The 13503-nt window shown below is 37.3% G+C and overlaps 1 protein-coding gene across 2 annotated transcripts in view; it reads left to right on the forward strand.

The window, feature by feature from the left end:
* LOC136753095 (solute carrier family 7 member 14) overlaps positions 1 to 13503 on the forward strand; it is a 104712-nt gene that overhangs the window by 77241 nt on the left and 13968 nt on the right. For both annotated transcript variants that reach the window (XM_066708932.1, XM_066708931.1), the window contains 2 exons: positions 8684 to 9274; positions 10826 to 11062. In XM_066708932.1, coding sequence (XP_066565029.1) covers positions 8971 to 9274; positions 10826 to 11062 — 541 coding nt within the window. In that variant the 5' untranslated portion in view covers positions 8684 to 8970. The remainder of the gene's footprint in view (positions 1 to 8683; positions 9275 to 10825; positions 11063 to 13503) is intronic.

Genomic DNA, 13503 nt, shown 5'->3' on the forward strand with positions numbered 1-13503 from the left:
TTTGAAGTTTTACTCAGTCTTCATTAATAGTATCTATGTTTATAGTGTTGATCTGCAATAACCTCTCTTGAAGAATAAATTAATATTTTTCCTGCAAGTTCAAATAACTGAACGTAATAGTTTTGTATGGCAATTTTATTTTTAATTCCACAGAATTATAATTCCTTATACTGTCAAATCTGACCCTCATTTCATGCATATTAAAGTCATAAAGCAAGGACAAAGCAAACCATGTGGGTGTGATAGCTTAATGCACTTAAGATATCACATGTGACTTTCACCTCTGGCAGCCAATATACCATAGATATATTTAATCCCATGGATACCTGACAGGCAAAAAATAATATTTAAAAACCTCATTGAAACCATCAAAGACAAGGATATATCCCAAAGCCTGAAGCAAAGACTACACCTTTTTACCATAAATAAATCTCACATATTACTCACCGAGGCTTTTATCTTGCAGCTGTTAAATTAATAATGTGGCATGAAAAAAGGCTCTGTTTGTCCATGCATTTTGTTGACAAAAGGAAAGGATCACAATGAGTCTATGGCAGCTTTTCCTGAAAGCAAAGTGCATGGTCTAAAAGGGAGGCCACATGTTAATAACCAGCACCCTGTAGAGCAAAGAAAGACAGTTTATGTAACTATACTTTTCCAGACAGTGCATTGTTGAATGGATCTGTGGCCCTATTTCAAAGCCTGCAATGCTGCTGATTATTTGAGAAAGGATGTGCACAAGAGCTAACTGTCAAGCTGCAACCTGCTGCCCTGAACCATTATGAGTTTCATGTTTGCCAATAATTTACCATTTTTGGTTGCCTTTAATATACACTACCTTATCATAAATAAACAGTCCCTTCAGATCCAAAACCAACATGTGTGATTCTCAAGTAGATATTAAAAAGTGTATGTGGTATTTTAAATGCATCTCTACACAAGATGGGGTGTAGTAGGTAGTATCTGGCTACATTATACATTATCCACACGTAAAAAGTATATGACATATATACCTAATCTCTGAAATACCATGCCAATGAAAAAAAAAAAAAAACCTGTGTAAGGTTTGCCTGGAAATGCGTACACCACTCTGTTCATGCATAGTGTTCTAAAAGGCATAGGGCTCTCTTCCAGACTGGATGAGATTCATGCAATTCATTTTATTTAAGTGTTTCTCTCTCTTGAGAAAATAAAAAAAGGTAATCTAGGTCTGTCACATTTTTAATTTTCACTTCACTGTTCTTGAAAGTCTTGGGGCTCCTGGTCCTGGAGAAAGAAAAAGTGATCCTTAATTTCTTAGGAGAGGTAATTACTGTTACTAAATAATATAGCTGATGTATGTGTAGGCTAAGCGACGGAATTAATTTTGGGATATATTAAACCCTTGCTAAAGAAAGCTCTTGTTTCTCTATGCTTTGTTTCAAGTGGTAATGTTATAGAGTAGTGCATTTTGTGGTATCATATGACATTTTTCTGGCATCTTCCCTCACATACCATGCCAATAGGCACCTTAAAACAGACAAGAATATTTCTACATGCAATAGAGTTCTCAAACCTCTAATGGCTGAGTTCCATTTTAGAGCTGAATGATACCATATATTTTGCTGCCGTTTCTAATGGGTTTATTTGACAACAATTCCTGTGCTTTTCCTTTTATTTTTTATTTTTTACACTGTGATATACCACATTGAAGACTCTCCTGTAATTCTTCAATAGTTTAGCATCCTCTGTTCTTTCAGAAAATAGACCAGCTTGCTTCTAGTCCCCAAGGCTGTGCTTAAAATTTGACAGTCCCTGTTTTCTGTTTTGATGCATGGTTCATGCACCCAGCGTATTTTTCACTTTAATGAAAAGACAGTCTATCCTAAGCATGCTGTAGAATGAGACCAAGCTCATTTAGTATGTTTTTCAAAGTGGCACTGTCTTTCCGTGTCTTAATTGAATGTCTGGGGGGAGAGCCATGCTAAGATGCTTGTTTCTTATGCGAAACAAAAACAAATGTCTTAAAACTGTCTGTATTAACAATACAGAGGTGTCGCAAGAGAAACAAAGTCCTTTCAGGTACAGCATACCTTACATATATTTTTCATCTAAACACAATCACATAATCATATGGGAATTTCGGAAATAAGTGGAAATAAAACTAAAGGAGGAGGCAACTGGGGAAGGATTGAATCCCCTGGGAATTCAGTTTGTCAGTCCCTTTCCTGCTTAGCATTCTGATGTTGTGTACCAGAGAGAATACTGGGAATCTGCTCTGAGAGGAGGTGTAAAAGGGATGAGATGAAATATTCCAGCCAGCCTGTTGCACTTTGCTGGTAATGAGAATAATTTCATTCCAGTACGGGGGGAGGTTCTGTAATGCAATGCAGTGCTTCCGTGCTGTCTCTTAATCACCACAATATGCTTCCTCACTGTGCAGTGCTAGAGCTGCATATGTACCTGCTATAACAAAGGGGTGGCCCGTAACAGAAGAGAGCACCACCCTCTTGTTATTTTGTATTTATAAATACCTTAATAAAAACAATGTTTCCCATTTACAAGGTTGACAGTCCCTGGTGAAGTTTTTATTGCAAATCCAGGTGGAAGATTGTGTTCAACACTTCATTTTCATGGTCATATTTCGGACAATACTGTTTTACCTACTTTGACTGCATTTTAGGCTGACGTTAAGTACCTCTACTGACACTTTAATATACCCAGTCATTAAAGAGAGCACTACTTCTATTAAAGAATGCTTCTACAAGACAGCAGAAAACTCCATCTCTTGTTGTATTGCAAGCTGCGCCACAGGAGGAATGTCACAGTATTTTTCTATCCATCTCTCAAAAGCATTTCAGCTGTCATTAAGGCCAAGGGTGGGTCTACCTATGTCCTGTCATATGCATTGTTAACAGCTGTCTTATTTAGCTTATTTAGTATGGGGCTGCGTAACCGCAGACCAGTCAGGGTGCCCATGCTGACCCCTGTCCACTGCCAAAAGCACCTACAATGGGCACGTGAGCATCAGAACTGGACCACGGAGCAATGGAAGAAGGTGGCCTGGTTTGATGAATCATGAGTTCAAGGTGTTAACTTGGCCTCCAAATTCCCCAGATCTCAATCCAATCGAGCATCTGTGGGATGTGCTGGACAAACAAGTCCGATCCATGGAGGCCCCAACTCACAACTTACAGGACTTAAAGGATCTGCTGCTAACGTCTTGGTGCCAGATACCACAGCACACCTTCAGAGGTCTAGTGGAGTCCATGCCTCGACGGGTCAGGGCTGTTTTGGCGGCAAAAGGGGACCTACACAATATTAGGCAGGTGGTCATAATGTTATGGCTGATCGGTGTATATATATATATATAATATACTATAATATAATATACATTCATAATGAGTGGGTTGGTAATCCAAGTTGTGGTGAAGAAACAGCAGTGTCAAGCAGAAATGTATTGCAAATATTTGTGGTTAACTGAAGATAGAGGAAAATGCCCCTACTTAGCATAAAAGCCCTGGATGATAAATCACCCACTATATCACCTGACATCCATGGCTTCTTGATAAGTCATGACATGACACTGGCTTTAATTACTTTATAGCTTCCAAGAGCATCTGTAGATATTAGCAGCAGACTTCAGAAACGGATCTCAACAACATGTTTTTTGGGAAATGCATTTCAGCTCTTTTCCCAGGAAGTATTTTGTTTTTTCTAAGATAACTAGTTATTGAAACCTTATTTTCTAATTTCAGTATCACTAGTATCAGACTTTGTTGTAAACTATACTTTTGTTATCTGTACATGGGAACAGCTGGTCCTGTACTAAGGCACTGCTGTCACTAAGGTCTCTTAAAACTGTGGCTTTGAAATGTATGACTATTCAAATTTATTGGAGCACTGCAAATTTAAGACTTTGTTACTTTGTTTTGCCTTTGCACAGAAATTATAATAAAAAACTTGCTAACATGTATTTGCCTCTTAGGTTGATGTTTGAAAATCTCAAACATAATAAGAGGAGTCTACATATAGGAGGTTTTAAGTTCAATAGTGTCTTTAGATACCTTCAAAGGAAAACAATATTCAAGGTATCCATGTCTTATTTGTGCATTGCTACTCCACTCTCAGTTACACTTTAATGCAATTTCATTTGAAAATGTTCTAAAGGGGTTTAAAGGTAAATCAACCTTGGCATCTCAGAATTTAGCTTAATTGCTTTATGGCATAAATGGTTAGGAAACATTAGGCATGACATTAAACCAGTCTGTAAGGGTTATGTTTGGGGTTATATTTTGTTGTTTTTCCTAATTAAAGACTAATCCAAACACAACACTTTCAGGAGACAGTGAATGGTCTGGATCTGCAGAAGATTAATATATCTTCAGACAATTTTTTTCTGCTTGTTATTGCTTTTTCCTCCTTTAGCAAAAGGGCTTTTCTGGGCAAGTGGTGTCTCTCAGGATGTTTTGCACTCTGTCTCAGGTGTTTTTCTAGCTCAGTGGTGCCCTGACCTTTGCTTGACTTAAGCTTAACCTAATGTCCTTCTCCATCACAAGGACAGCTAATGAAGCCCAATAATAAATGCAGAAATGTTTGAATAGAGAATTACAACCTGCCTTTGTTCACCCCTACAACTGCCATAAAATGAATCCTAATTTAATAGTTTATTTAATTCATCCTTTGTTTGATCATCTAATCTTGATGCATTTCCAAAGGCTAAAGAAGACCATCTGCTTTTATTTCTATTAATAGTGTGATTTGCTGTTTGTGGGCAGATTTTCCTTGCTATGTTGGTTATCATGCGGTTTATATTCCAGAATGCCTTGAATACGTGATCAAGATATGTGCTGTAGGCTGACCCTTCTTGATTAAAATGGGAAAACAACAGATATTATTCTGATAGTCCATCACTTCCAACGACAATAACAATTTTCTGAACCTAGCAAAATTCTGAATCTAATATGAAAAAGGCTTGCTTTATTATTTGTATTTCTGATTATTATTTGTCATTGCTGCAGAAAGGTTATGTGTAACATATGCCACTGATGCTACAGCTTGCATAAGTCTGATTTATTTTGTGCTGATATCTGCATTCACTGTCTTCTTAAAGATGGAACAATTGCCCCAACATCAGGAGATGTGTGGGCTTCAGCTTATGCAACTGGAAGCACACAATGGGATTGAAAAAACCAACCTCAGTCATCATGTTCGACTTCTGAGAAATGGAGCTTCACACCTTTCAGACACCTTGCATGTTCGCGAGATGCACATTGTCATGCATCCCCTTACTGAATGCTCTGTGATTTGCCACGTCATGTTGATATTTTCTAGCATTTGAAGAAATTGGAGCTTTTGGAAATTGGGAACCCTCGGAAGCCCAATTAAAGCTGCATCCCTAGCTGCTGATAATGAGGATAAATTACAGTAAACCACACTGAGATTTATTTTAATCTTCTAAAACAGCGATCCCCCATTCTCATTATAATAGCTGGGCTGATCAGTCTGGTAATAAAAAATGAGAACTAGAGGAGGAGAAACTGGTGTGATTAATAGATCTTGTAAAAGGATGGCACAGAGCCCCTGGGATATACCGAAAGAAATTACCCTTTTGGTGATCCCAAGCTATGATACTTCCTGAAGGTTAAGCAGTTTCTTAGCATGTTATGTATTTCTATTTGCATCAGCTTCAATACAGTAGAAAACATAAGCTGTCCTCTGCAGGTTTATTTACACTGACAGATTCAGAATACTACTAATTATGTACAACACTGTAATTCAGAGTCTGGGTTTTCCTCTTTCCCTGGGTTGACAGTAGCTCTAATCAACCCTTGTCTGTAATTAGATGTGTGGGCTGTGTCAGTTGGCACACAGAGTGTACTCTCTGGTTTATCTCATCACTCGGCGGCTTGAAAAACATTTCCCAACTACAGACTTTTTTCCTTTTGTTGCTCCCTATTCCTCTTGTATAAATCAGTCAACAATAATGTTAATAATTTCCATCAGAGCCGCAAAGCAGCAAACTCCAGTTCTTCCATCTATTTCTGTTTCATTCACAGGTTTACTTTATTTATTTTATTCCATGGTGAAAAACACCAGGATGGTACTGAGGAAATATTGACCTTTTGTCCCAGTTTTTATGATACCAGCTTTTGTTGTGGTGTTTTCAAAAGCGCCATGCTTTCTCCAGTAACTTCAGTGTCTAAGACTAATGAGGCAGGTTACTATAGCAACTGAGAGTGGTGAAGCACAGTTATAATTAGATTTATTTATTTATTTATTTATTTATTTATTTATTTATTTATTTCTGTTTGGTTTTATAATGTTAGTTATGTTTTGGATCAATACTGGAGTTGAGATTAGTTTCCTTTTTTTGTGTATTCCATGAGTTCCTTACTCTGCTGTCAGAAAGAAAATATGTATTTGATGTAGGTATGGATGGATAGGTGAATTATATGTTTATATTTATTTCACTTTTAAAGTCAGTAAATGTGTGTTTATAAACTTGTGTAAAATGTAAAATGGTTACTTTGTTTATAAAAATCTTAGTGGATGAGGAAAGAGGCAGAATTCTTTATATTGCAATCTGTTATACAATGAAGAAAAAAAAAGTGCAAGATACAGCAACTACAGTAAATTAGGTGAAGGACTGTCACATGCCTAATTAGCACATAGGAGAAACAGGATGTCATCAGCTACTGAGCTATTTTGGATTCCTAAGTCAAACAGAACATTGTTTTGATTATGATATTAATTTTAGTATTTCCTGTTACAAGACACAGTAAAAAGATTATTTACATCCAGTTTTTTTTAACTTTTCCACAAAAGAGAGGCTGTGAAAGAGAATAATAATAATAATAATAATAATAATAATAATAATAATAATAATAATAATAATAATAATAATAATAAACACATGCCAAACTTTATGTAATATGGAAGAAAAGGGGACATTTCATGAGAACCACTTCACTTTTCTAAGCTGTACGTATGTATATCTGGTTTAACTAAAGAAAAAACAATGTAATTCTAATTATTATTATTAATAATAATAATTAGGTTATTATAAAGGGAAACCTACAATTAACACAATAAATATTTTTAAGCATTCATAGCGTTCAGTAGTACAATCAATACAAAATACAATAAGCATTTTAATGCATTGCACTTTAATTAGGGCATATGTTTTAAAATATTCAGATTTGATATAAGTTTGGTCATAAAGGAGGGGGGTGATCATAAATAGGGTGTTTTAAATACGGTTTCCTATTCCCTTTTTTAGCTAGACATGTTGGCTATTAAGGAGAAGAGCTACTCACTTATTATAAGTTATGAAGCATATTATTATTATTATTATTATTATTATTATTATTATTATTATTATTATTATTATTAGTAGTAGTAGTAGTAGTAGTAGTATTTATTTATTTATTTATTAGCAGATGCCCTTGTCCAGGGCGACATACAAAATATCAGAGCAATACAACGTATAGTACAACATTAGACATTTAAAGTATCACTTAGCAGTGCTATATTGCACACACCCTAAGTTAAATCAAATGCAGTATTTTCTGATTTGTGTCCATTATTAAGAGACATTGAAAGGCTAAAACAGATAAAGTAGACAAGAATAAACACAAAAATAGGAAAAAGTGTGAAATAAGTAAGAGATGTAACATGTATACAGTTAATGATTTAATGATATTCTATCTCTGTTTTGCTGCAGCATGTTCTGTATTGTAATACCATTCACATGGTTTAATTAACAGTTGTACTTTTCCCTTCCTACATGCATACATCAACTACATCATAGTTTTGAATGCGAAGACAAATATCAGCATTTCCTGAGGGGCATTGGTTCTTGTACACCCTGCATACAGTTCTGTACAAATAGGAGAAAAAGAACTACAAAGTACATTTCAAATAATCTCCATATCATAAAATCTGAAAGCAGTAATGGACTGATATATGAACCACTGTGTAATTTACTCTCACTTTATCTTAAAAGAATCTGAAATCAAGTATTGATCGGATTTCAGACGCCATGGCCTTCAAGGCTTTTCAAGTTGTGATTTTTTCATTTCCTAAATAAAGGCAAGTATCCATTGAGCCTATGATTTCCCTGACGTATTCGGAAATTTGTCCAGGCTTCAGTGCTCTAGTCCAATATTTGCAAAAATTACCACCCAATCATTAGGGGTGTGATTTCATCACAACCATTCATTTAGTGGTAAACGGCTTTTCTGCCCCGTAATTCTCTGGAGGTGAGCTGTAGTGATGATGAGACAGCTGTATTAGGAATTGCTACCCAGTGGCTATGATGCACAAACTAAATAAGGCACCTAATGCAGTGAGATTGTTTATATATATATATATATATATATAAAACGGAGAGCGAGAGAGAGAGAGAGAGAGAGAGAGAGAGAGAGAGAGAGAGAGAGAGAAATAATCTAGTTAATATTGTTCCTTTTATCTTGAATTGTTTTAGTTGTACACAAACTCCAGCCCATAGGTAATATTTCTAGGTTATAGAGTAAATTTTGGACTCATACAAGTGGAGCAATGCAACATACTTATTAAATAAATTTATCAACACAGCACTTTAAGAACAGCAAGTCCAAACCAGTAAAGACCACAACAATCAGAGAGAGTATTACAAGCTTGCCAGCTACAACATTTAATATATATATATTTTTTTTTCCAGAAACCAGTCATTTAAGAGAAGTCTGACCCATTGCACCATGTGGATCAAAGCCGATATGGACCTGCTGTGAAAACTGAGACAGTGACACAGCTCTTTTTTATTGATTGTTGTTGCTGTCATTCGCCTCAACCATCACAAAATCACAGCCTTTTGGGAGAGGGTGTTTTTTTGTAGTTTCTTTACGTCAGCGCTGAGAAACCCACTGTGCATTAGTTTGTCTCTCTCCCGCCCACCCTCCGTTTCGCTGCAGCTGACCCCCTGTATATTTCCTGTGATTCGAGTTGAAAATGAGCGGAGCTTTTGCCAAGCTGGACCCCAGGAGGATCCAATGGGGCGCCACTTGGTATGCCTTCCACTCCCGGATCCTGAGGACCAAGCCCGTGGAGTCCATGCTGGATGGCGCGGGCCCCACTGGCGCCCACAGTACCAAGTTGGCACGAGTGCTGACCACTGTGGATCTGGTGTCTCTGGGTGTGGGCAGCTGTGTGGGCACAGGAATGTACGTGGTGTCTGGACTGGTGGCTAAGGAAATGGCTGGACCTGGAGTCATTGTGTCCTTCATCATTGCTGCGGTGGCTTCCATTCTGTCAGGTAACACTGACAAAAGTTTTTATGATTTTATTTCCTGAGCTCTTACACACCACAAACCAGGAATTGCTATTACTATAATAAAGAGCAATGCGAGAGGATAAGAGAGCATGGGGGAGCATCATGTGACTCTCAAACAGACGATGTGAAAAACAGGAAGGGAAGGAAGAGGAAAAGTGGAGCATAACATGAATAAAAAGTTCACTAATTGACCCTGGAAATATTTCAAAAAAGTTTTGAGAATTGCTGATGTATTTGTGTGCAAATGAGATTCACATAGGCTCAGACATTTTGTTTTAAAGATCTATAGTCTATGATGTTTTGTTCTAATACTAAATAATCTACAACTTATTCATCTGATTTCTGTATGTTTTATATTACTTGCATTCAAAATCAAAACTTATTAGAGAGATACAAGGATTCTAAAAAATGTTACCTAGTGTGGAGTTCCACTGATCCCCCTTTTTGTTTTCATTTGACATTTGACTGGTGTTTCTTCTCAGTTTTAGTGATTAGTAATCCAGCCTAGTCTAGAGAAGTGTGGCAGAGGTTTCAAATGTCTCCCTGTTGAGGAAAAAAAGAATGATGCTCCATGTAAATAAGAATGCTTTTAGGTATGTGACTTTCAGTGCTGACCAATTATGCTGCAATCACTATAACATGCCCCATTTACCATAAAGTACCTAGGCAGAGTCTCCTTAATGGCAGCTGGGTATAGCTGCTATAGAGCACTCCACTCTCTCCCTGGAAACTCCTTTGCAATATCATCACTGTTTAACTGCTAGTGCCCTACAGCAACCCAGAGCCAGATATCAATTTCATTGTGGGTAATTTTTCAGGGGGACTTCAATTTGCTTTAGTGAAAAAGGTATATGTGTGTGTGTGTGTATATATATATATGAGAAAAGTTGCTATTGATCAAGCGCTTGTTTAGATGTTTTAACTGGAAGGCTCCTGTCTCTTTCAATATTTGCTATTAAGGATAAGGTGACATTGAAAATAATTTATGAAGCACCAAATAAAAAAGGGGAAGCTGTAAACATGCGATACATTGCAACAAAGAGGCTGAGGATGAATCAAGCTTGAATACCATGTATTGTTTGTCAACACCAAATTCCACAACAATGTAGTGTCCTCAGCCTTGGCAGTAGTTTCAAGGAGCACACAGCCCATGATTCTTGCCATTGCCAGTGGGTCTGGACCTTTTAGCAAAGCGGTGTGGGAGATCAGGGGTTGATTCCCACGACTGACAGCAGTCCCTTCCACCTTTACAATATGCCAGATCGTCTCATTGCCGTTAAACTGTTAAACTGGTTTGAAGTAGATAGATGTAGTTAGTGTACTTGGTTTTTTTTTTGTGCTTGACATTTGAATATTGATCTCAAGCTCATGCTAGATCGATACTTCTCGTTAGTCATCTATTACCAATGGTCTAAGTTTCCCTGTAACTTGTAAAGAACATCCATGCATGATAAAGCTTTTGACTGCCTTGATTCATGACTGTAATCTTTCCTTTTTTCCTGCTTGTGGTTTGCCATGTGTGTTGTTCTTCAGGAGTGTGCTACGCAGAGTTTGGCGTCCGTGTACCAAAGACCACAGGGTCGGCCTACACCTACAGTTACGTCACTGTCGGGGAGTTTGTGGCGTTCTTCATTGGCTGGAACCTCATCCTGGAGTACCTGATTGGCACAGCTGCTGGGGCCAGTGCTCTGAGCAGTATGTTCGACTCACTGGCCAATCACACAATCAGTCGCTTCATGATCCATAACATCGGCACTCTGAATGGCCTGGGTAAGAGAAACATCACATCTCTGTATCGTTTCCATTTGGCAACATTATGTTATTCAACTGTATATATACTGTATATATACAGTACTGTGCAAAAGTTTTAGACAGGTGTGAAAAAATGCTATAAAGTGAGAATGCTTTCAAAAATAGACGTTAATATTTATCAATTAACTAAATGCAAAGTGAGTGAACAGAAGAAAAATCTACATCAAATCCATATTTGGTGTGACCACCCTTTGCCTTCAAAACAGCATCAATTCTTCTAGGTACACTTGCACAAAGTCAGGGATTTTGTAGGCATATAATCAGGTGTATGATTAAACAATTATACCAAACAGGTGCTAATGATCATCAATGCAATATGTAGGTTGAAACACAATCATTAACTGAAACAGAAACAGCTGTGTAGGAGGAATAAAACTGGGTGAGGAACAGCCAGACTCAGCTAACAAGGTGAGGTTGCTGAAGACAGTTTACTGTCAAAAGTCATACACCATGGCAAGACTGAGCACAGCAACAAGACACAAGGTAGTTATACTGCATCAGCAAGGTCTCTCCCAGGCAGAAATTTCAAGGCAGACAGGGGTTTTCAGATGTGCTGTCCAAACTCTTTTGAAGAAGCACAAAGAAACGGGCAACGTTGAGGACTGTAGACGCAGTGGTCGGCCAAGGAAACTTACTGCAGCAGATGAAAGACACATCATGCTTTGAAATATTTGGCAGTAGGGCTGGAGAGCGGTACACAAATGAGTGTCTGCAGGCAACAGTGAAGCATGGTGGAGGTTCCTTGCACGTTTGGGGCTGCATTTGGAGTTGGGGATTTGGTATGAATTAATGGTCTCCTCAATGCTGAGAAGTACAGGCAAATACTTATCCATCATGCAATACCACCAGGGAGGCATCTGATTGGCCCCAAATGTATTCTGCAGCATGACAACAACCCCAAACATACAGCGACAGTCATTAAGAACTATCTTCAGCGTAAAGAAGAAGGAGTCCTGGAAGTGATGGTATGGCCCCCACAGAGCCCTGATCTCAACATCATTGAGTCTGTCTGGGATTACATGAAGAGAGAGAAGCAACTGAGGCTGCCTAAATCCACAGAAGAATTGTGGTTAGTTCTCTAAGATGTTTGGGCCAACCTACCTGCCAAGTTCCTTCAAAAACTGTGTGCAAGTTTACCTAGAAAAATGTATGCTGTTTTGAAGGCAAAGGGTGGTCACACCAAATATTGATTTGATGTAGATTTTTTCTTCTGTTCACTCACTTTGCATTTTGTTAACTGATAAATATAATCTATTAACATGTCTTTTTTTGAAAGCATTCTTACTTTACAGCATTTTTTCACACCTGCCTAAGACTTTTGCACAGTACTGTATATATAATATATACACATAAATTCATTGGTCCTTGCACTACTCTAGATCCTAGCATTATTGTTTGTTATACTTGTTTATTCATTGTGCAGACAACTTTATCCATGGCCAGGTTTAACACGAACACAATATATTTAAAAATACACCAACCTCTTTTTTTAATTTCCCTTAAAAATATCCCCTTTATTTATCTAGCTCTGTGATGTCAAGAAAGACCATCAAAGGAGCAAAATCAGTCTATAGCAGCACAAAGCTGTTTAAAATAAGTATCTGTTGGATCCATAATATAATTTTGAATAGGCCATCAAAACTTTCCAAAACCCATGAATCAAAATGGTTGTTTGTTTATATTGTTTTTCTTTCTGTTCATAATTTATACAGTTTATCAACAGCAGATGAGAAATCTCTCTTTTGTTTTTATTTGTGTTTGAATGGAATTCACAGTCTCTCTTGTTTGGTCCTTTGGGTTTTCATGGTTTTTGATCCTCCAAGCAATTCCCTCTATTCAAGAGTTATTTTAGCAGCAAAAGAGATTGATTAACTGTTTTAAAAGCTGCATGCACTCTCAGCGATGTGCACTTGATTAAAACACAGGTGAATAGATGGCTTCAGCTGAGTTCAGATGTCCTCTCCTGTAATTTGAGAGATTATTTAAATTGCATTTTATTCTGGGGGCATTTTATTCTGGATAAGTATTGTATTAAGAGCTACTTAAACCAATTTTCAATCAAAGCATTTATAAAAGGATTGGCATTGCTTATCTCAGTTTCATGTTCCTGCTTATGACCAGCATACTACTTGCTTTACAAAGGTGTGTGGTATTTGGTGAATACACAGTAGTATTTGGTGGGTGAAATACATTGTTACATGTTCCAGACTTTAAATTATGCACTGACCTTCTGGGAGAGAAAACAACCCAAACAAGAAGTGTATCACTTCACATTCATCTAAAGGTTCATTCAGAGAGTCCATGCCAGCAATTTGTAATATCTTTATTAATGTATAGGTTGTGGGGTCTAATCAATTGTAGATTTGACTAGGGTGTATGAATAAGAATGCCATTAGTTT

This window comes from Amia ocellicauda, chromosome 7 (genome assembly GCF_036373705.1).
Source record: "Amia ocellicauda isolate fAmiCal2 chromosome 7, fAmiCal2.hap1, whole genome shotgun sequence".
In the NCBI taxonomy this organism is placed as follows: Eukaryota; Metazoa; Chordata; class Actinopteri; order Amiiformes; family Amiidae; genus Amia; species Amia ocellicauda.